The following is an 18,008-nucleotide window of genomic DNA, read 5'->3' as shown; positions in this document are numbered from 1 at the left end:
CGACTTCTGCGAGGGGAAGGAGGGGGCGAATTCTCAAGCTCTTGCACTACAAATTGGGCCATGGGTTGTGCCGCTGCTCGAGTAGATGCGTCGCAAATTAGGGCCAGCAAAACTTTTTGTCAGTTGGATCATCAGTTCTTAAGGCAGAGCTTTCGGCGGGAGTGCTCTCCCGGGGGGCGCGGGCGGAGATTGTCAATGTGGCTGGGGGATCTCCCCATTGAGGGGTACTTGTTCATGGGTTAGGGGAGTTACCTCCTATAGTGGCGAGTGTTCACGAGACGGGTCTTGTTCCGTCCCGTTCACTTGAGCTTTGCGGATCACGTCCAAATTGTGAAAGTCACGACCCGAGACCTAGTTTGCTTACTCAGTGTCGAGGCAAATGTTCCCACAGACGGTGCCAATGATGTGGTTGTGATTTTACCGAAATGATGAAATAGAAATTTTACCTACGACACAACTACACACCAGGTGAAAAATACGTTTTACGAATGGATTTCTTGGTATGTGTGAGGGATCAAATCAATGAATAGTCCTTCCTCTAAAAAATTATTTTTTTGGTATTTATAGTGGTGTTGAAATTTTTGTAGTGTGATAGGGTGTATTCATTTATTGTATGAATTATATATATACAAATTATTTGTTTGCCCTTCTAACTGAATGTGTATTAGCAATATATACATCACTAGCTAATTAATTGGCTCACCAAACACTAACATTAATTACTAGCATTTTATTGGCTTCACAATCAGATTTTATCGAAATAATTTAAGAATCTATTTTCAAATAAAATCTAATATTTTATAAATTCTAATTGATAAAAATTATAATAAGATGTATGATCATATAAAATATTTTGAATAAGTTAGTCAAACACCCTTTAATTAATTAAATTTTTAGTCATTATTTCTTCAAATATTTGGTGGTTGGCCTAATTAATTGACTTCGATACTTATCGTACCTTGGCACACACTAAACTGCCTATATACACCAATATTTTTTTCATCTTCTTTTAATTATTTTCATATATAATTGCGTAAAATTCATTTCAAGAATGAAGATTTAGGGGGAAGAAAAAGATTATTATATTCAATAATTGTGAGCAAAAATAAAATTTTAGTTTAAAGAATTGAGAAAAAAATATTTAAGTGATCAATAAAGTGTGAATTGTTAGCAATCCCAATTTTGGGGACAAAATGTAAATAAACTAAAGTCGAGGGACCCAAATGGAAACTAATTTGAGACCCGTGCATATAGTGAGCTGAAAATCGAACGCCTTGAACTTTCAGTTCAACTGTCTTTTTCTTCACGAAGCTTCATCTGCAAATCGCCCAAATTTCTCCTCTATTTGGGTAATAGGAAAGGTGGTAAATTGCCGAAATTACTTAGATTTTCTTGAAAATTGAAGTTTTACGTCGAAATATTTTTTAGTTAATCGTGCGATTTGTGTAGTTTGATGGTTTCAGGTTCAGATTATAGCTTCTTTGTTAGTTTTGATTAACTGGGATCATTATTTTTTCTTTTTCTTTTTTTTTTCAATTTTCATCTTGCTTCTTGAACGTGATATTGTACAAATTGAGATGACAAGTTTCCTGTTTGCATTAAATTACTGATATAGAATTTGCGTTTATTGTTTAAATTTTGAATGTAGACTTTTTAATCTGTTGAGTTGAGAATTTTCTTGAGTGATCGGTATTTGTCGAGAAGCTACGTTGAGTGTGCTGAAATTTGAAGATATCTGGTGGGTATTTTTTATTTGTGTATGGAGATAATATGTTCAAGCTTTTAGTGTTTCCCGTTCTTGTTTCTCGTCATGTTTAGGTCAAGATTCGTTTGTGTTAAGCCTAATGTTTTCATGATTGATTGATTTAAAAAAAAAAAAAAAAAAGATGAAGCAAAAGTAGGAGAATATTTTGCGCAGTGTTTGCATAATTTTAAAATTTTTCCTCCTGCTGATCATGACTGTACATTTGCTTATGTAACTGAACGCATCTGAAGAAAGATATTTCCGTGGGCAAAAAGTAGCATAAGGGTTAGAAATCTACTTTACAGCTGATTAATTGGTTAAAATATCAATTCGACGAAGACCCATTTCAAGTGTGGTCAGATTTGCAGATGACTTTGTTTGAATATCCTTGCTTTAGCTTTAGAGGGAGGGGTGATAACCAAGTCTGCTACCAAGAAATTAATGTTGATTGAACTCAAACAAAAGTTAGCTGTTCAACCTATGTATACACTCGTTATTATTTTGGTTTTCATAAATTAATTGACTGAGAAACAAAATTGTAGGTTGAAAGTAAATCTTGCTTACTGATGCACTGCCCTAGTTTCTGATTCTTGCAAATACCTCATATACAAAATGACTGAGAAACATAACCTATGTATGTATGAACTCTAGAATCTACATTAATCTGACACCAGAACAGTTTTGAAGCCTACGTCGGCCTTTACTTCTGGTTGTGGAGATAGTTGGTCTCTTGGTGCCTATGGAGTTGTTTGCAGTAATTTATTTGTAATAAGGCAACTAAGTCATCTCCTTCTTTTCCAGGAGCACTTGTTTGGTGGAAAATGAGCCCCACTGGTTATACAGCAGAAGTTACAAGCTTGTCTCCTAATGCGACAGAGAAGGATGTTTATGATTTTTTTGCTTTTTGTGGTGCGATCGAACATGTAGAAATTGTCAGGTACTCCTCTGTATGATAAGGCCATATTACCTTGTATTCTGTTAATGGTGTGATCCTTGTGAGCTGTATGAATTATTCATGCAAACATGTAGAAATTTACCAGTTACTCTTTGGAATATTTACTTTCAATGAAAGTGTTTGGCTTGCGCTATTTCATGATTCTTCTAAATGTCAGGAGCTCCTCCTGACCGGCTGCTCTAACACACAAAACTAAAATTATCTGTTCTAGGAAAAAGTTTCGACAAGAATAGGGAAAAGAAGCGAAATGCGAACAATTTAATTATTATGGGAATGCAAGAATATAAGTTAGTATTTTAATATTGGATTTAACTTTGATATCTTCTGAGTAATTAATAGAATAACAGTACCTTTTTCCATGCAAAGTGTATGCATTACTTCTCTTGCATGACTGTTAAAAGAAATTACTGCTAAAACTTCTGTGAAGTGTTCATTTTGCTTTCTATATCTCATTGTTTGATCTCTCGTTGCTATTACCTTACTTGATATGCTTTTTGTGGTTCTGGAATAATAGAGCTGGTGAATATGGATGCACAGCTTATGTTACATTCAGAAATTCTCATGCTCTGGACACTGCCGTCCTTCTCAGTGTAAGGCGATTTGTAGATGTTTTATCTGGCTAATGGCTAATAAGTAACTATGTGTAGCATCTAAGATTTGATCAGTTGCCTGGAAAAATATTGCAGCTAATGCATACACGAGGAAGGTAATAAAAGAAGAAAGAAGATGACCATTTTGAGAATGATTGAAATGGTCACTGTTAATGTGTTGGTAACAATACATATTATGGAGAGAATTAGTTTGGGTTCAAGATGCTGACGTTGCGTACTTTTATGCTTTCCATCAGACTTCTGCATTGCTATTAGTATTTATCTATTTTCACGTGCTTTGTCTTCATTGATTTCGTCCCCCCATTGCTTTTATATGTTGAAGTTAAATGCTCATATTAGGGAGCAACCATTGTGGATCAACCAGTATGCATAGCCAGATGGGGACAGTATGAAGATGACCATGACCTCTGGAATCATTCTTCATGGCGTATTGAAGATGAAAGTAGTACAGCTGTAATTTTCTTTCTCTATTCAGTTGATAATGTATATGAGTATTAGATGGTCTTGGTTTGTTGAGTTTAAACTATTTGGCTGCCACTTTTTGGTCACTGACACAAATATTTACTGATGTCAACAGGATTCTCAAGGCCCCCGAGTTGTTCCTTCTGCTGGGGAAGCCATGTCATTGGCTCAAGATGTAGTCAAAACGATGGTAGCTAAAGGATACGTACTCGGAAAAGATGCATTGGGCAAGGCAAAAGCATTTGATGAATCTCATCAGGTATCAGCAACTGCAGTAGCCAAGGTTGCAGAGTTGAGCGAAAGAATCGGTCTGACAGATAAGATATTTGCTGGGGTTGAAGCCGCCAGAATTGTGGACCAGAGGTACTGCATTTCCGATACTACAAAATCAGCAGTGGCTGCTACCAGCAGGACTGCAGTTTCTGCAGCAAATGCTGTGGTTAATAGTAGTTACTTCTCTAAGGGAGCTTTATGGGTATCCGGTGCTCTAAGCCGAGCTTCTCAAGTTGCTGCCGACTTGGGTAGTCGTGGTGTTAACAAATGAAAACCTTTGGCCCAGTATAGTTTTATTCCGTGCATCATTGTGTAGCTGTTCTTGATGTGAGCTCATCCTGTATATACTTGGTGTTGGTATACTATAGATCTTAGGCACTGTAGGAATTCTTGTTCCCCTCTTCACAGTGCGCTTCCTGCATGGTTTAACTTGCGGACAATTACAGATTCTTTGGAGCTGTATCGTTACATGTATGGGTTCTCGAAGACTTACCAATCCAAAAACCTTCATCTAATACTCTATTTCTTAAGGGGTAGGAATATTTAGAAGACATCTCCTGATAACTTTGCGTAGTACACAAAAATTCACTATTTTGTAATTTTATTTTATTTAACACTGTAGTTAGAACTTATAGTTAAAATAAAATTAAGTATTTAATAAGTTTTAAATACATATTATGAAATTATAAGATACTGTAAATAAATTTAGTCAAACACCCTCTAAATTGCACGACTAATCAATTCATTAAAAAACAGTTATGAATGTAGGCAACAAATAAGATGATGATAAATTCTTTGAAATGTAAATGAATCATGTGTAATTTTTTTTTTCTTCTATTATGCACACATTCAAATTCGAACATAAAATTTTCTGCAAAAAAATCATGAGTTTAATTCATTGTCTATTCGGGCATTAAATCGGGTATAATTATTTTTTAAAAAATTAAAATCGGGTATGATTTGGTATTCCTAGCGTCAACGGTATGTGTCGGTGCCATCACGCTTCATTTGTTGAAAAGCCGCTCCTTAGCTCTCACGCCTGCTATTTCCTTTATTACGGAACGCGACTTTAAGACAAGTCAGTAGTCAACAGTAACACAGAGCTTTCATTTCAACATATGGGTCTGGGGGAAGTTGAATCAGTCCATAACCCTGCCCGTTTTGTTTATCCATTTCCTGTTCATCATCCTCTACCCGGTTTTATCATCTGCCTCCTTCCGTGCCCGATTCTCTATACACACTTGAATGTAATCAATTTAACTTATTAGCATTTAAAAATAATTTAAGAATCGAATATGATCCTCAATTATAACATCAAATATGTTTCTAATTCAAATACCTTGAAAACTTATTCATCTTATAGGATATAAGGTATATATAATTTATAATTGTTTTTATAGATGTGGCACACGACGAGATTCAAATTACGTAATGGGCCAGTTCGATTCAAAAGCGGCATAGACCAATTCAAAAAGGCCCAACTCAGGACTACCTCACTACTATTTATGGGCAGTGCTGAGCCTTTGGCCCCAATCGAATCCATTTTTAATTCTAGACTCAGCTCATGAACTAGCTCGGTTGAGGTTCGGATCAAGTCCAAATCAAGCCCCCATCAAGTCTAAATGTGTTTGTTTATTTTTTTATACTAATGAGGTTTTCTTATAATTATAATTATTTTTAAAATAAATAAATAATAAATTAAATCATACAAAAAATTGTATATAGAAAAGTAATTGTTAAAAAATATTATAATGAACTTAAAAAAAAAGGCCCAATAGGGCACTGGGTTAGACTGGTTTTAGGTATTGGTTTTTAGGACCAGGTTGTCCCAAGCGTATTTAGGCCGAACCAACCTATTTTTTTTTGTTGATTCAATTCGATCTTTGTTGGGTTAGCCCAATCCGACCCACTGTGTATTTTAAGATTAAATCAATACTTTATTATACGAGATATTGATCAATTTAATTTTGTATGATTTTAGCAGTTTTATTATAAAAAAGACCTTTCGTTAGGGAAAAAAAATCTTAAACTTATAAACCAAAACAAATTACTCGTTTACAACCAAATGATATAAGTCTTTTTAGAGAATAAATAAATTATGATATCTAATTCAAACTTATTAGTGGTTCATATACTTTGTGTACTTATTCAACTTATAGATTTCAAGTTGGGCAAGTATCCATTTTGATTTGGATCGGATCCGGGTCCAACCAGTTCCAATCTCAAAGATCAACAAACAGGCGATCAAATTCATCTGCAGCGGCATTCCATAACATCTCAACATCCACAAACCCAAAATCACCCGTCCAATTTTTGTCTCTCGCTTTTTCCTTTAGTTTTCCTCAAATTATAAATCACATTTTCAAAAACCCTGGTTGTTTCACCAGATCGTAATACAATTTCACTTCGCTTATGTAAATTAACAGAATAGTTTCACAGAGCAATGGACGCAGTGTCGATCCGAGTACCGTACAAGAACCTGAAGAAGGAAGTGGAACTAGTAGCCGCCGATGAATCACCGCGGCGGCGCTTTTCAGGGATCCATGACTCATCTTCGCCGCACGGATTATCAGGCGGTGGTGTTGTGGATCAGCATCAAGCGCCCCCGAATCATTGCAGCTTATTGACGTTGATCCTCAGTTGTACGGTGGCTGCGGGGGTACAGTTCGGGTGGGCCCTTCAGCTGTCCCTCCTCACTCCTTATATTCAGGTGAATGCGCGCTCGGTTAAGTCTGCAGTTAGGGTGTAATTGTGCAATTAGAAGTGCATAGCTTGTTACTGTGATATGTTGTGGATTCTGTTGCATTTTAGTATAGTTGATTGGACGTGGTTTGATCAAGTAGATATATGATGTTGCGTGTCAATTTATGATGAATGTTTATTGAATACATTATCCATAAGCTAAACCCTGAAGTTTTCTAAAATGAATTTAGTACAGCAAAAGGTAGAACAAATCAGCAGATCTTGGAATGTGTAAATTTAAGTGATTATTTTTCTTTATTGTCCTTCACTTATTCTAATTTGAATATGGGCTCCTAACTAATGAGCACTAAGTGTTGATTCTTCTTTTGTTATCGGTTAATGATTTGACAATGCTTATTTTTTCTTTTATTATTTCTTGAACATCACAAAGACACTGCTGCCTTCAACTTGCATGAGGGTCTGAGAAGATATAGAATAAGGGAAGCAAGGTTTGTGTTGCCTCCCTACTTTGGGTGTTCCGTCTAACATGCTCAGTTTCATTGAATTGTTTAACCTTATTTGGTTAATTGGGTTGTATGGTGGTACAAAAGCAAATGTGTAACCAAAGCCATATTTGTTTTGGTAATTAATGTGTAACCAAAGCCTGCTGATCCATATGCTGGAATTCTTACAGTCATTAATCGCATACTCAGGCTCAAAAGTACATTTAGTCAAGATTTTATATTTGTTGCAGTCACTAACCATAATTCAGCTCACAGAATGATTTTATATTTGTTGCAGTCACTAACCATAATTCAGCTCACAGAAACACCACATTACAAATTAAGAAAAGAAAATGATAATGGTTGAGAGCCGTCGATGTGGGAAAGGAAAATAGTGATTCATTTTATGACCAAACATTGCTTGTATTGGGTGCCTCTCTCTCTTCTTATACTGATCGATGTAAAACCTTGTGACTTTCCCTCATTTAGGTGTGCATGTAGCAATTCTATTACTTCATAATTGAAGTAGTTACAGCCTACAGAGAACTTTTGTGTGGCTTTGTTACCCATCTACTATATAATTCCTTGTGTGAAATGTCTGACTTTTTATGATAGTCATTTTCTTGTCCATTAGCATGTACTATGTTTCTTCACAATCTGTTTCTTAAAAGCATTAACATACACCTTTATAGTGCTGACGGAGTTTCCGCTGTATGTGTTGAAGTTTGTGAGGATACAGAAGAAGTCGTTTGTTTCTGTTTGTTCATTCTGTTTTCCTCTTTGGTTGACTTTGCTTTGTGTTTTTGTGCAGACGCTTGGTATAGGACATGAATTTTCTTCTTTTATATGGCTTTGTGGTCCAATAACAGGCCTTGTGGTATGTGGTAACACCATTTTGTTTCAACTTTTACAAGTTCTTGTTTTAGTTTTGTGTTAATGTGGATGCTGAGTTGCAAGTTGCTCTGTTAATCTCATTGAATTGTAAACAAACTCATGGTGTTACTTACAGCTACAAGTATGTTTACAGACATCTGACAGATTGAGAATTTAATTCGAAAGCTCTTTTCTTGTTTCTTAAAATGTTTACTCTCCTCTTTGGAATTTATCTTCTGCTGTCAATTTATTTAATACTAACAGAAATCCTGATATTGGAACATGTGCAGTTATAATGGTAGGTCATAAATGAAATTTATGGACTCTTAGGTTGTTGCTGTTACAACTACTTAATTGTACGAGTGAAGCATGTATAAAAGTTTTCAGTCTTTACAATGAGGGATCTACTCTTTTTTATTGATTTTGTATGAGAACTTGCTTATTTGTGACAGTGGAATCTCAAGATGCAGAAACACCAATAATTCAAGGAACTGTGGACTTGATGTTGTTTCCCTCATTAGTGGAACTTCTGACCTTAAAAAGAGAACTCTTGTAGTTCTTGTTATTTAGTCAATTTATGCCACTTAATACTTTTTTCTTCCTAAATTGCTACCACCATGCATCGAATTAAGCTTCTAAGTAATTTCTAACTCATCTCTACTACAATTCGTCCTGTTTTTTGATACTAGACGTGGGCTCCTTTTTTAAATACTCTTAGTAGTTCTCTGGTTGTGCTTACATTGAATCTTTAAAAATATTAAGGTACTTCCATGTACTAAACACCGGTTTGGAATTCTGTTGCCTACCTCTTTTAAGCTAAACATTGCTCGAATGAAAAATATATTCTGCTGCAGGTGTAATCTGTAACCAAACATTTTCTATGGCTTTTTTGTATTAGTCTTTCAATCGAGTTGGGGTACAGTTTCCATGGAAATTAAAGTACTGTGGGTTTTCCTTTATATGGTCCAATACTGGACGTTTCTTTGTCCAATGTATAAGTTGTCACAGTAGCGTATTTTTAACTGCTGAAGAAGGAACAGTTTGGAGTGTTAAAGTCAAAGTTCTATTGTACGTAATGACATTTCAAACCTGGAAAGATATTGAACTGCTGAAATGTAAGGAGATTTAGGAACAAATGACTAACATATTTGGTGACATAAACTTTGATGCTGACTTATTGATAAAATGCACTTCGACTTTCTAACCAACCTTAGGTTGTATCAATTCCTTGGATAATTTAATACTACTGCCTTTCAGGTTCAACCGTGTGTTGGAATATGGAGTGATAAATGCTCTTCAAAATACGGAAGAAGGAGGCCATTTATTTTTGTTGGAGCTCTCATGATCTCTGTTTCTGTATGTATATTGAGATTTTCATATTTTCTGTTTTGTGGTTGAGGGCTATTCATCATACCAGCTAAACTAAGTTGTGTAATATAGGTCATAATAATCGGGTATTCTGCAGACATTGGTTACTTCCTAGGGGATACAAAAGAGCATTGCAGGTTTCATCAACTTCTTAGCCTTTATCTTGTTCATTTCCTCTTCTTTCTAAATGCGGAAAAATATGGTTAAACTACTCAACGAAATGCAGCACTTTTAAAGGTACTCGAACCAGGGCGGCTATTGTCTTTGTAATTGGGTTTTGGATGCTGGATCTTGCAAACAACACTGTGCAGGTAACATCTACCAAGTCATTTATACTCTATTTCCAAGGGATTTCCCAAGAACTACGATTTCATCTACAAAGACAAACACAAATGTTTTTAATTGTTTAGGGCCCAGCTCGAGCTCTCCTGGCAGATTTATCAGGTAAAGCCACCACTCTTCTTGTATCTCATCTGAACAGAATACAAGAGTTTACTGTTGGCCAAAATGATGTGCATAACTTGAACCTTCATAAGTCTGGTACCTCAGTTAACGCAACAATTTTGAGAGTAGGTCCAGTTAGATAGGAAAGGCTTCGTTTTCTTTGTCATCATTTTCATGAGAGAAAATGGGTGCTCATGCTTTTAATTTGTTAATTACTAATCTGGATTTTCAATTATTTTGTTTCTAACTCAATAATTAAAGAATAATCAATTTCACCTGTAGCCTTCTCTATGTCCTCATATCTTCGTCAACAAATCCTTATAATTCACAGTGCCTCTGGACCACTTCCTATTTTTTCTTCTCTTCTGACCCAACTCAACATACGCCCTGACATTTTTTCTGGATCAACATCAGTTTTATTTTGAAGTTTCTAAAACCCCAAACAATTGTGTTTACAAGAAACTGTCAAATATGCAACATTGTTTTACCGGCATTGCCTTTTTCATTATATTACGGCTTTGCGCTCTTTCTCTGTTGCTTGTTAACTCTTACCAGTCCAGCAATAATTGATGTGGAGTTGACGCTAAAGAAAACAAGAGTAAAATATCAGCCCCTTTACTTTGTTGAATTACTGAGTCTGCCATAACTATTTTCCTGTAAACATATTATTTGTACTACAAGCATGCTTCTTGAAATGGGTCATCAAAATATCTTCATCATCTAAATGTAGGTCCTGATCAGAGAAATTCAGCCAATGCTGTATTTTGCTCTTGGATGGCTGTTGGGAACATTTTAGGATTTTCTTCTGGGGCTAGTGGAAACTGGCACAGGTGAGACTTTTATAAGACAGTAAGTCTGATATAATGTTTGCTGTGAATGTTATATACTAGTTCGGATTTCTGTTATTCCTGTAAGATGATATGATTTAGTACATTTCAATCTGATGTAAGATTTATCATAGTGTAGCATTAATATATAAATATATATTGAATGAGCTAGTCTTTTATAAATTTGTCATATATTTGTTTTTGCATGCAGATGGTTTCCTTTCTTGACAAGTAGAGCTTGTTGTGAACCATGTGGGAATCTGAAAGCAGCTTTTTTAGTTGCAGTGGTGAGTAATTTGCTGGGTTGAGAGCCTAGGCTTTTGTGTATGAAGTTTTGAGAACACTCAATACAAGATATTATTGGCTTGTTATAGGTCAAGTGGCCTAGCGTTGAGAATGCCATTGAAAATTACAGCCCATTTTGATCGAGTTTTCATTTCTTTCTTACATAGATCTGAAAAATCTTGGGTCAAGGGCCCCGAAAGTCTTTGGGGGAACTATTATATTTGAACTTTTTGTCTTTTCCCGCTTATGTGAGTAGTTGCTGATTTACATCATTTTTCATATTTCAGCATGGTCTCTGTCAATTATTTGGTTTTTGCTATTTCTCGGTGAAGTTTTTCCTTGGTATAACTTTTGTATTCCTCATTTCTTATGTGAAAAATACCTATAGAACTCTTAATGCTCTATAAGATGGATATTCACTATTCTATTCTTAGATTATACCAAATTCTAAAACCCTGGCACTGTGCAGGTCTTCCTTTGTCTTTGTACACTTGTGACGCTCTACTTTGCAAAGGAAGTACCCTTGCCGCCAAAACAACCTCACCGAGTTTCAGATTCTGCTCCGCTCTTGGATGATGATGAGCTAAATGGATCTGACCTTCCAAAATCAAAAACTGATACAGAATTAAACCATTACGCATTGGAAATTAAGCCTGAGAGGCATTATTCGGTGGATAATGGTGATGGGACTGAAGAAAAAAAGAATCAGGAAAATGATGACGATGGTTTTACTGACAGCCCTGGGGCCGTTCTGGTAAATTTGCTAACCAGCTTGCGCCATTTACCTCCAGCTATGCATTCGGTGCTGATAGTCATGGCTTTGACTTGGGTATGTCTTTCTTAGAGTATAGAAAACTTTGATTCTGCGGGACTTCTAACGCATAGTCTTGTTTGACTGTCACTTTTATGATTTTCCTTTTGTCTAATTTTCGTCATTTTTTCCTGTTTCAAATAGTTGTCCTGGTTTCCCTTTTTTCTCTTTGACACTGATTGGATGGGGAGAGAAGTGTTTCACGGTGACCCAAAAGGAGAGGTTGCTGAAGTTGATGCTTATAACCAAGGTGTTAGAGAAGGTGCATTTGGTTTGCTATTGAATTCTGTAAGAACTCAAAATTGAGCACCATTAGTTCTACTTTCTATGAGTTCTAGTGGGGAGTTGAAAGAATTGATGCTTAGTATCTGGCAGGTTTATGCTATTGTGTGTTACTACTTTGAGGCCCTGTATTAATCCTTACCTTTGATTGCAGGTTGTTCTCGGCATCAGCTCCTTCTTTATTGAACCCATGTGCCAATGGATGGGAGCTAGACTAGTTTGGGCTAGTAGCAATTTTATTGTGTTTGTTTGCATGGCTGGCACAGCTATTATTAGCTTGGTTTCCGTGAGACAATATTCTGACGGGATTCAACATGTCATTGGTGCAACTGGATATACTAAAATTGCCTCTTTGGTTGTTTTTGCTCTTCTTGGCCTTCCTCTTGCTGTAAGTTGTTTGGTGCTATATTTACTAAATTTTATGTATTGTTCTTGCTTTACAGAAATGTACGACATTGAATTGCTCATCCCCATTTCTATGAGACAATATTGCCACCTAAAGTTTTTTGTTTTGATGCCTTTAAATCTCATTTTAGATCACTTATAGTGTGCCCTTCTCCGTCACTGCTGAGGTGACTGCGGATTCTGGAGGTGGCCAAGGTATGTTTTTTGTCTAATTTATTTTCTCTGCTAGCTGGAAACGTTATTTCTTTGACAGCAAATGCTGTATTTTTGTTCAGGACTGGCAATCGGAGTTCTAAATCTTGCCATTGTGGTACCTCAGGTAGTTACCGCTATGCCTCTCAATTATGGTTCTCCTGATAATGAGCAATGTAGCCATCTTGATAACCTATGCTTTGTTCTGCTACCTATCCTTGTGCAACATCAACATTTTCTTCATCAATTATGGTAAGCTTGATGAAATGTTCCTTCTATTTAGATGATCGTCTCCCTTGGTGCCGGTCCATGGGATGCTTTATTTGGAGGTGGCAACATACCAGCATTTGTCTTAGCATCAATCTGTGCCCTAGCAGCTAGCGTTGTTGCAGTTCAGAGGCTTCCAACTCTTCCAAGCAGTTCCTATAAATCAACTGGTTTCCATTTTGGTTGATCAAACATTTCCCCGGCTGATTCAACTTGCCAATACTTCCCACATGGGATGAATACCGACTTGTACACAACTACACAACCAGAACTCCGAGCATGCACATATTTGTTCTCTTGGAGATTCGAGATTCCACATATTCATTCATTTTTCTTTACCCGGAGGAATTATCTTGTCTATTTTATTACATCCAAAAAGCATATAGCCAAACCAATAGGTCTGTTTTGGGAAATACGACAATGCATAGGTCTGATATAGGTTACTGCTGTAATTTGCGTATGTGATCTAGCAAAAGATGGTTGACAAATCCATTTACATAGTAGGGATGTAATAAAAGTTTCAATCTTGAATACTGCTTGGTGTTGACAGATGAATACTTTTAGGAGAACACATCCGCAACAAACAACAAAACCAGAACCGTGATTGATACAAATGCCTACTGCAATTACTTCCATAGAGTACTCCTGAATTGCAGGTTGCCAAATCTCTTGTTCAAGATATCCTATAAGCGGTGTTTGAACAGGCAACTCGATAGAACTGTTTCTGGTCGAACCGTTACACGCACGTAACTTCAGGCATCATTACCAAATACTACCTTAAGACATTGTACTATTTCAAACAACATTATTAAGCATCTTTCCATGTTTATTCATTTGCCAACTTATGTCTCCATATGTGTATGATGAATGTAGTACCTTCAGAATCTTATATCACTTTCTTTAGGCAGATATCTGTCAAAAATGTTGGTTTCTTGCTTGCACTCAATGCCCACGGCGAATTTTCTTTGTCTGTTTGCATTTTGCAACTTGATTTTTTTCCCTTACAGTGAAGGGATTATTATTATTATTCTATGTCCTTTACTGCTCATCAGACAGTAGTTTACTGAACAAAACCATTTTTCAATCTTGTCAATGCTAATTGCATTGGAAACCTTTTTTCTGTCCGTTTGCGATTAAATAAATAATTCTCAGGGCTTCTACCAATATATTTTTTTCTTCGTGATTTGTGTTTATTTTAAAATTTCAAATTTGTTTGTTTTGATTCAATAGTGTTGAACTGGGGCCGAGGCTGAGCGTATTGCCAGCAAGAGACTTAGAAACAAACATGCATCGATGATCAGATGACAACCTGTTTCACTGATTGCCCATACACGTATACCTAAAGCACAAAGCTGCTGCATGCACTTCCATGCATGTACACAATAGAATTAGACCTTCTATGTTATTACAAATTGAATTACCATAAGCAAATTTCGACTTGAGCACTGGCACACAATAAATGTTGTATATATTATTCAACTCGATCACTAAAAGTTATTATTAACGACAAGAATTGACCTTCTTATCCACAACTAAAAGCCATAATATCATCGATCAATGCATTAATAACATATATAATGCAGATGTACAAGCTTCATTATCCAACCAAATTTTGATTTTCTTTTTAAAAAAAGAGTTAATATAAATAAAAGAAAAAGATTTAGATACATAAAAAGTGTAAGAAAGAGCAGTGGTTGAGAAATCATTATCACGAGGAAGAAAGGGAAGGGGAAGAGTGAAACATATAAAGGGCACATGGCCTTCAGTTTCTTCTGACCTCAATCCACCAAAACTTTGTAACTATGTGGACTGCAACAACAGTCACTCTCTCTCTCTCGCTCTCTCGTTTTAATTAATAAAAATGCAATCTTTTTGTAATTATATGCTCATAATTATCATTACCTAATATATATTTATATATATATAGAGAGAGAGAGAGAGAATAATTGAAATATGAAGAGCAGAGCAGATGGATCTTTTGGGGTTCCAACTAATAAAGTCATGTGATACAGTACTGATCCTAACTTGTCTTTGGCCTCTATGGAAATCAGCAATATGTGGGTCCCCATTTTTCACCCATTATCATCACCCATTTCAAAGGTTGGCCTCCTCAATACACACATATATATATATATATATATATAATTGTTAGAATTGTGACAAGTACTAACTAATGATTTCTTCATGAAAAAAGAACATGTACTAATCAACCTCTCCCTCCATCTACCCTCTTGTCATTTATTATAATAGTAACATTTATATATAAGAGGTTTTTCATTCAATTTTACTTTTTTAATATCAATAAATTTCGTAAATTTGATTCATAAAAGAACTTATTTATTTAATAAAAATAAATATTAGAAACATTCAATCTAAAATATTTATATATTATTATACCAAATATTAAGAAAATGGAGTGTGATGACATCAAATTAATGTGGGGCCAATAGTTAAGTAGGGCTCATATGATCTTTGTCATTCTTGGAAGCTGCCTTTCATCATAAGATAACTCAACTAATCCAAATCATTGAGCATTATTATATTATTAATTCCCTTCCCAGTACACCATCAGCACTGCATAAAGCATCTTTCCACACCACAACTCTGTGCAAATCAACTCTTAATTAATATATATATATATATATATATGAACCATTTCTGAATATTTTAGTATTCGTTATTATGCTTTTTGTCAACTCTGTTTGATTTTTCATCTTCACCCCCACGTAATAACTGTTACCTAATGCCTATTACTACTGTGTAGTTGTTACTATTTAATGTTTAAAGGCCAAATTGTATTTTACCTATCGTGCTTTTTTAAAATAGTTAATTTTTTTTTTGTATTTTAAAATTAAGTAAAAGCCTTTTATGATTTTATATTTTTTAAAATCTTGCGCAAGACTCCTTTTCCATTAAAAATTAACAGAAGGTAGAGTGCACTCAAGGGTGGCGCGGGTTGATTTTTTTGATTTTTTTTTTCTTTTACAGATTTTGGCATTTTTTTGCTGTTAATTTACAATAATACCTCTATAATGTGTTTAAAAAGTTACCGTGATCAAATGTACTTGTTTTTACTTTATTTTTAATAATTCCTTTTTTATTTTTATCCCTCTAAAAAGTAAATAATTTTGTTCTTAAATATATAAATTTAAATATTAAAATACCAAAAAAATGTAGATATTTTTTATAAAACTAATTATAATTTAAAATAAAAGTTCGATTAAATCATAGTAAAAAAATAATATATTAAGTTTATTTTTTGAAATTTAAATATTTATATCAATGTAAGTATTAATGAACAATAATAATACTTTATTAATTAATTTAAATTAATACTTAATTTAAACATATTTCAATAAAAGTTATTTACTATAAATAATATTTATATTTAAATTACTAGATCTCCTGCAGTGATCAATGAAGCCCGTGAGAGCTAGCGGGACTGATTTGCTAAAACCACCATCTACCTAATTTTCGTTTTCGCTAAGGAGTTCTTGATGCAATATTCAACATAGTGGTTTTGTAAGAGGAAGTAGGGGTGGGGTGCGCGTCGGTCAGGTTTTGAAAATTTGGGTAGTTCAGGTCAGATATCCAAACTTTCGGGTAGTTATTTTAGTTACCTGATCCTGCCTCGATTTGATCAGGTACTCGACAGTCTAGTAACCAAAACTTTCCTTTTTTTAGAAAAAAAATAAGCACCATTTATTTTAATTTAATGTTACAAATTAATATAATATATATTTAAAAAAATAATTAAAAAATTAACTTAAAGTTGTATAAAATAGAAGTTGAAACATCTTCTGTTTTTTAAAATAGAAGCTGCTTCAGCTTCTATAGTAAAATAAAAGCTGAAATAGCTCCAACTTCAAATAAATAATAGAAGTTGTTTCAACTTCTATAAAAACAGGGTTGTTTTCGAACAGTCTCTGCTTTGTTAGTTTTTTTATTTTTTTTAAATTTTTTTTGAATATACAATTTTAATTTTTATCATTTGATTTTTTTAATATACTTATTTTTTAATATACAATAAGTAAGAAATTTCAATATACAATTAACTAAACAACAAAAGAAAAAGAAATACTAATTTTGGGATTTGGTATTCTAATTCCAACATCTGCTTGTGACATTTTAAAATTTTAGGATTTGAGAGAAAGAGGATGGATTTTTGTTGGAGTTGAATGTTTTGACATGGTGTTGTTGGGTTGAGAACTTGAGATTTTGGAGAAGAACACAGAGAAGAGGGAGGAATATAGGAGGAGGAGGAGGAGAAAGAAAACCTAGGGTTAAACCTAAACGGGTAGACAAAAAGAAAAAATATGTACTTTTTTTTTAAAAATTTTGGGTACTTGATCAGGTAGTTAGGGTAGGATTTTCCTACACGAACCCTGGCCCGATCTTTTTAATTCAGGTACCAAAATTTTTTAAGAAAAAAATTAAAAAAGAAAATCCCAAACTCGAACCGATCGAATCGAGACTTGAACTACCCGACCCAAATGTCCACCCCTAAGTGTAAGTACTCCTCGTTTATGTTTTTTTTTTAAAAAAAAAAAATTGTACAGAATGTTTCAATTCTAATCAATAGGTTGGGGTTTGCCAAACCCCCGCCTAGGCATCAGTAGGGTCCTCAAGAAAAAAAAAATTAACCTTGAGTACGCATCATGTAAAAATTTAGGTTGATTTTAGATGATCTTGCGTAAGATTAGGACGGATGAAAAATCGATTTGGGGATGAATAGCATAATTTTTTTTTCCCAGCAGTAACTCCGTTTCACTTTGTACCCTACCCTTACTCCAACATGTGCGTCTAACATGACATTCAAGCATCAAAACAACAGGCTTGACGACCACATTCACATTTCGGTAAAAAAATTAATAAACGTATCTATTGTGCAACCGATCATGTTTATATGATATCATTCTTTGTCCACTAAAAAGCGAGTATGCGGGGTAAATCCTTTCCCCTCGCGCAACCAAGAAGATTTTTGCCCCAGATGCAGATTACTTCGGTAAACCTTATCTCCATTA

General features: G+C 34.8%; 2 protein-coding genes across 5 annotated transcripts; both read left to right on the top strand.

Moving 5' to 3' along the window:
- On the top strand, positions 1,209-4,560 carry LOC105159941 (binding partner of ACD11 1). 3 transcript variants are annotated; one of them, XM_011077171.2, is made up of 5 exons: positions 1,209-1,361; positions 2,546-2,681; positions 3,214-3,289; positions 3,650-3,763; positions 3,888-4,560. In XM_011077171.2, the coding sequence occupies exons 2-5, from the start codon at positions 2,566-2,568 to the stop codon at positions 4,314-4,316; spliced, it is 735 nt and encodes a 244-aa protein (XP_011075473.1). In that variant the 5' UTR covers positions 1,209-1,361; positions 2,546-2,565; the 3' UTR covers positions 4,317-4,560. The 3 variants fall into 3 exon arrangements, with proteins under 3 accessions (XP_011075473.1, XP_011075475.1, XP_011075474.1); XM_011077173.2 differs by having other exon boundaries at positions 1,303-1,364; XM_011077172.2 differs by lacking the exon at positions 1,209-1,361 and adding an exon at positions 1,402-1,738.
- LOC105159940 (sucrose transport protein SUC3) lies at positions 6,248-13,835 on the top strand. 2 transcript variants are annotated; one of them, XM_011077169.2, is made up of 14 exons: positions 6,249-6,755; positions 8,042-8,107; positions 9,361-9,459; positions 9,544-9,608; positions 9,698-9,782; positions 9,882-9,915; positions 10,646-10,745; positions 10,954-11,029; positions 11,497-11,856; positions 11,983-12,126; positions 12,275-12,508; positions 12,657-12,720; positions 12,801-12,844; positions 13,001-13,835. In XM_011077169.2, exons 1-14 carry the CDS (start codon positions 6,489-6,491, stop codon positions 13,169-13,171), a joined length of 1,809 nt encoding a protein of 602 aa, XP_011075471.1. In that variant the 5' UTR covers positions 6,249-6,488; the 3' UTR covers positions 13,172-13,835. The 2 variants fall into 2 exon arrangements, with proteins under 2 accessions (XP_011075472.1, XP_011075471.1); XM_011077170.2 differs by lacking the exon at positions 8,042-8,107 and having other exon boundaries at positions 6,248-6,755.

Source organism: Sesamum indicum, linkage group LG4 (genome assembly GCF_000512975.1).
Source record: "Sesamum indicum cultivar Zhongzhi No. 13 linkage group LG4, S_indicum_v1.0, whole genome shotgun sequence".
NCBI classification, from domain to species: Eukaryota; Viridiplantae; Streptophyta; class Magnoliopsida; order Lamiales; family Pedaliaceae; genus Sesamum; species Sesamum indicum.
This window is presented reverse-complemented; position numbering and strand designations above follow the sequence as displayed.

Excerpts from the sequence above, each read along its gene's own strand:
- LOC105159941 (XM_011077171.2), top strand. The coding sequence starts at position 2,566 with ATGAGCCCCACTGGTTATACAGCAGAAGTTACAAGCTTGTCTCCTAAT. Across the intron at positions 2,682-3,213 it reads GAACATGTAGAAATTGTCAG|AGCTGGTGAATATGGATGCA; the intron begins GTACTCCTCTGT and ends CTGGAATAATAG. Across the intron at positions 3,290-3,649 it reads ACACTGCCGTCCTTCTCAGT|GGAGCAACCATTGTGGATCA; the intron begins GTAAGGCGATTT and ends TGCTCATATTAG.
- LOC105159940 (XM_011077169.2), top strand. The coding sequence starts at position 6,489 with ATGGACGCAGTGTCGATCCGAGTACCGTACAAGAACCTGAAGAAGGAA. Across the intron at positions 12,509-12,656 it reads TTCTTGGCCTTCCTCTTGCT|ATCACTTATAGTGTGCCCTT; the intron begins GTAAGTTGTTTG and ends ATCTCATTTTAG. Across the intron at positions 12,721-12,800 it reads GGATTCTGGAGGTGGCCAAG|GACTGGCAATCGGAGTTCTA; the intron begins GTATGTTTTTTG and ends ATTTTTGTTCAG.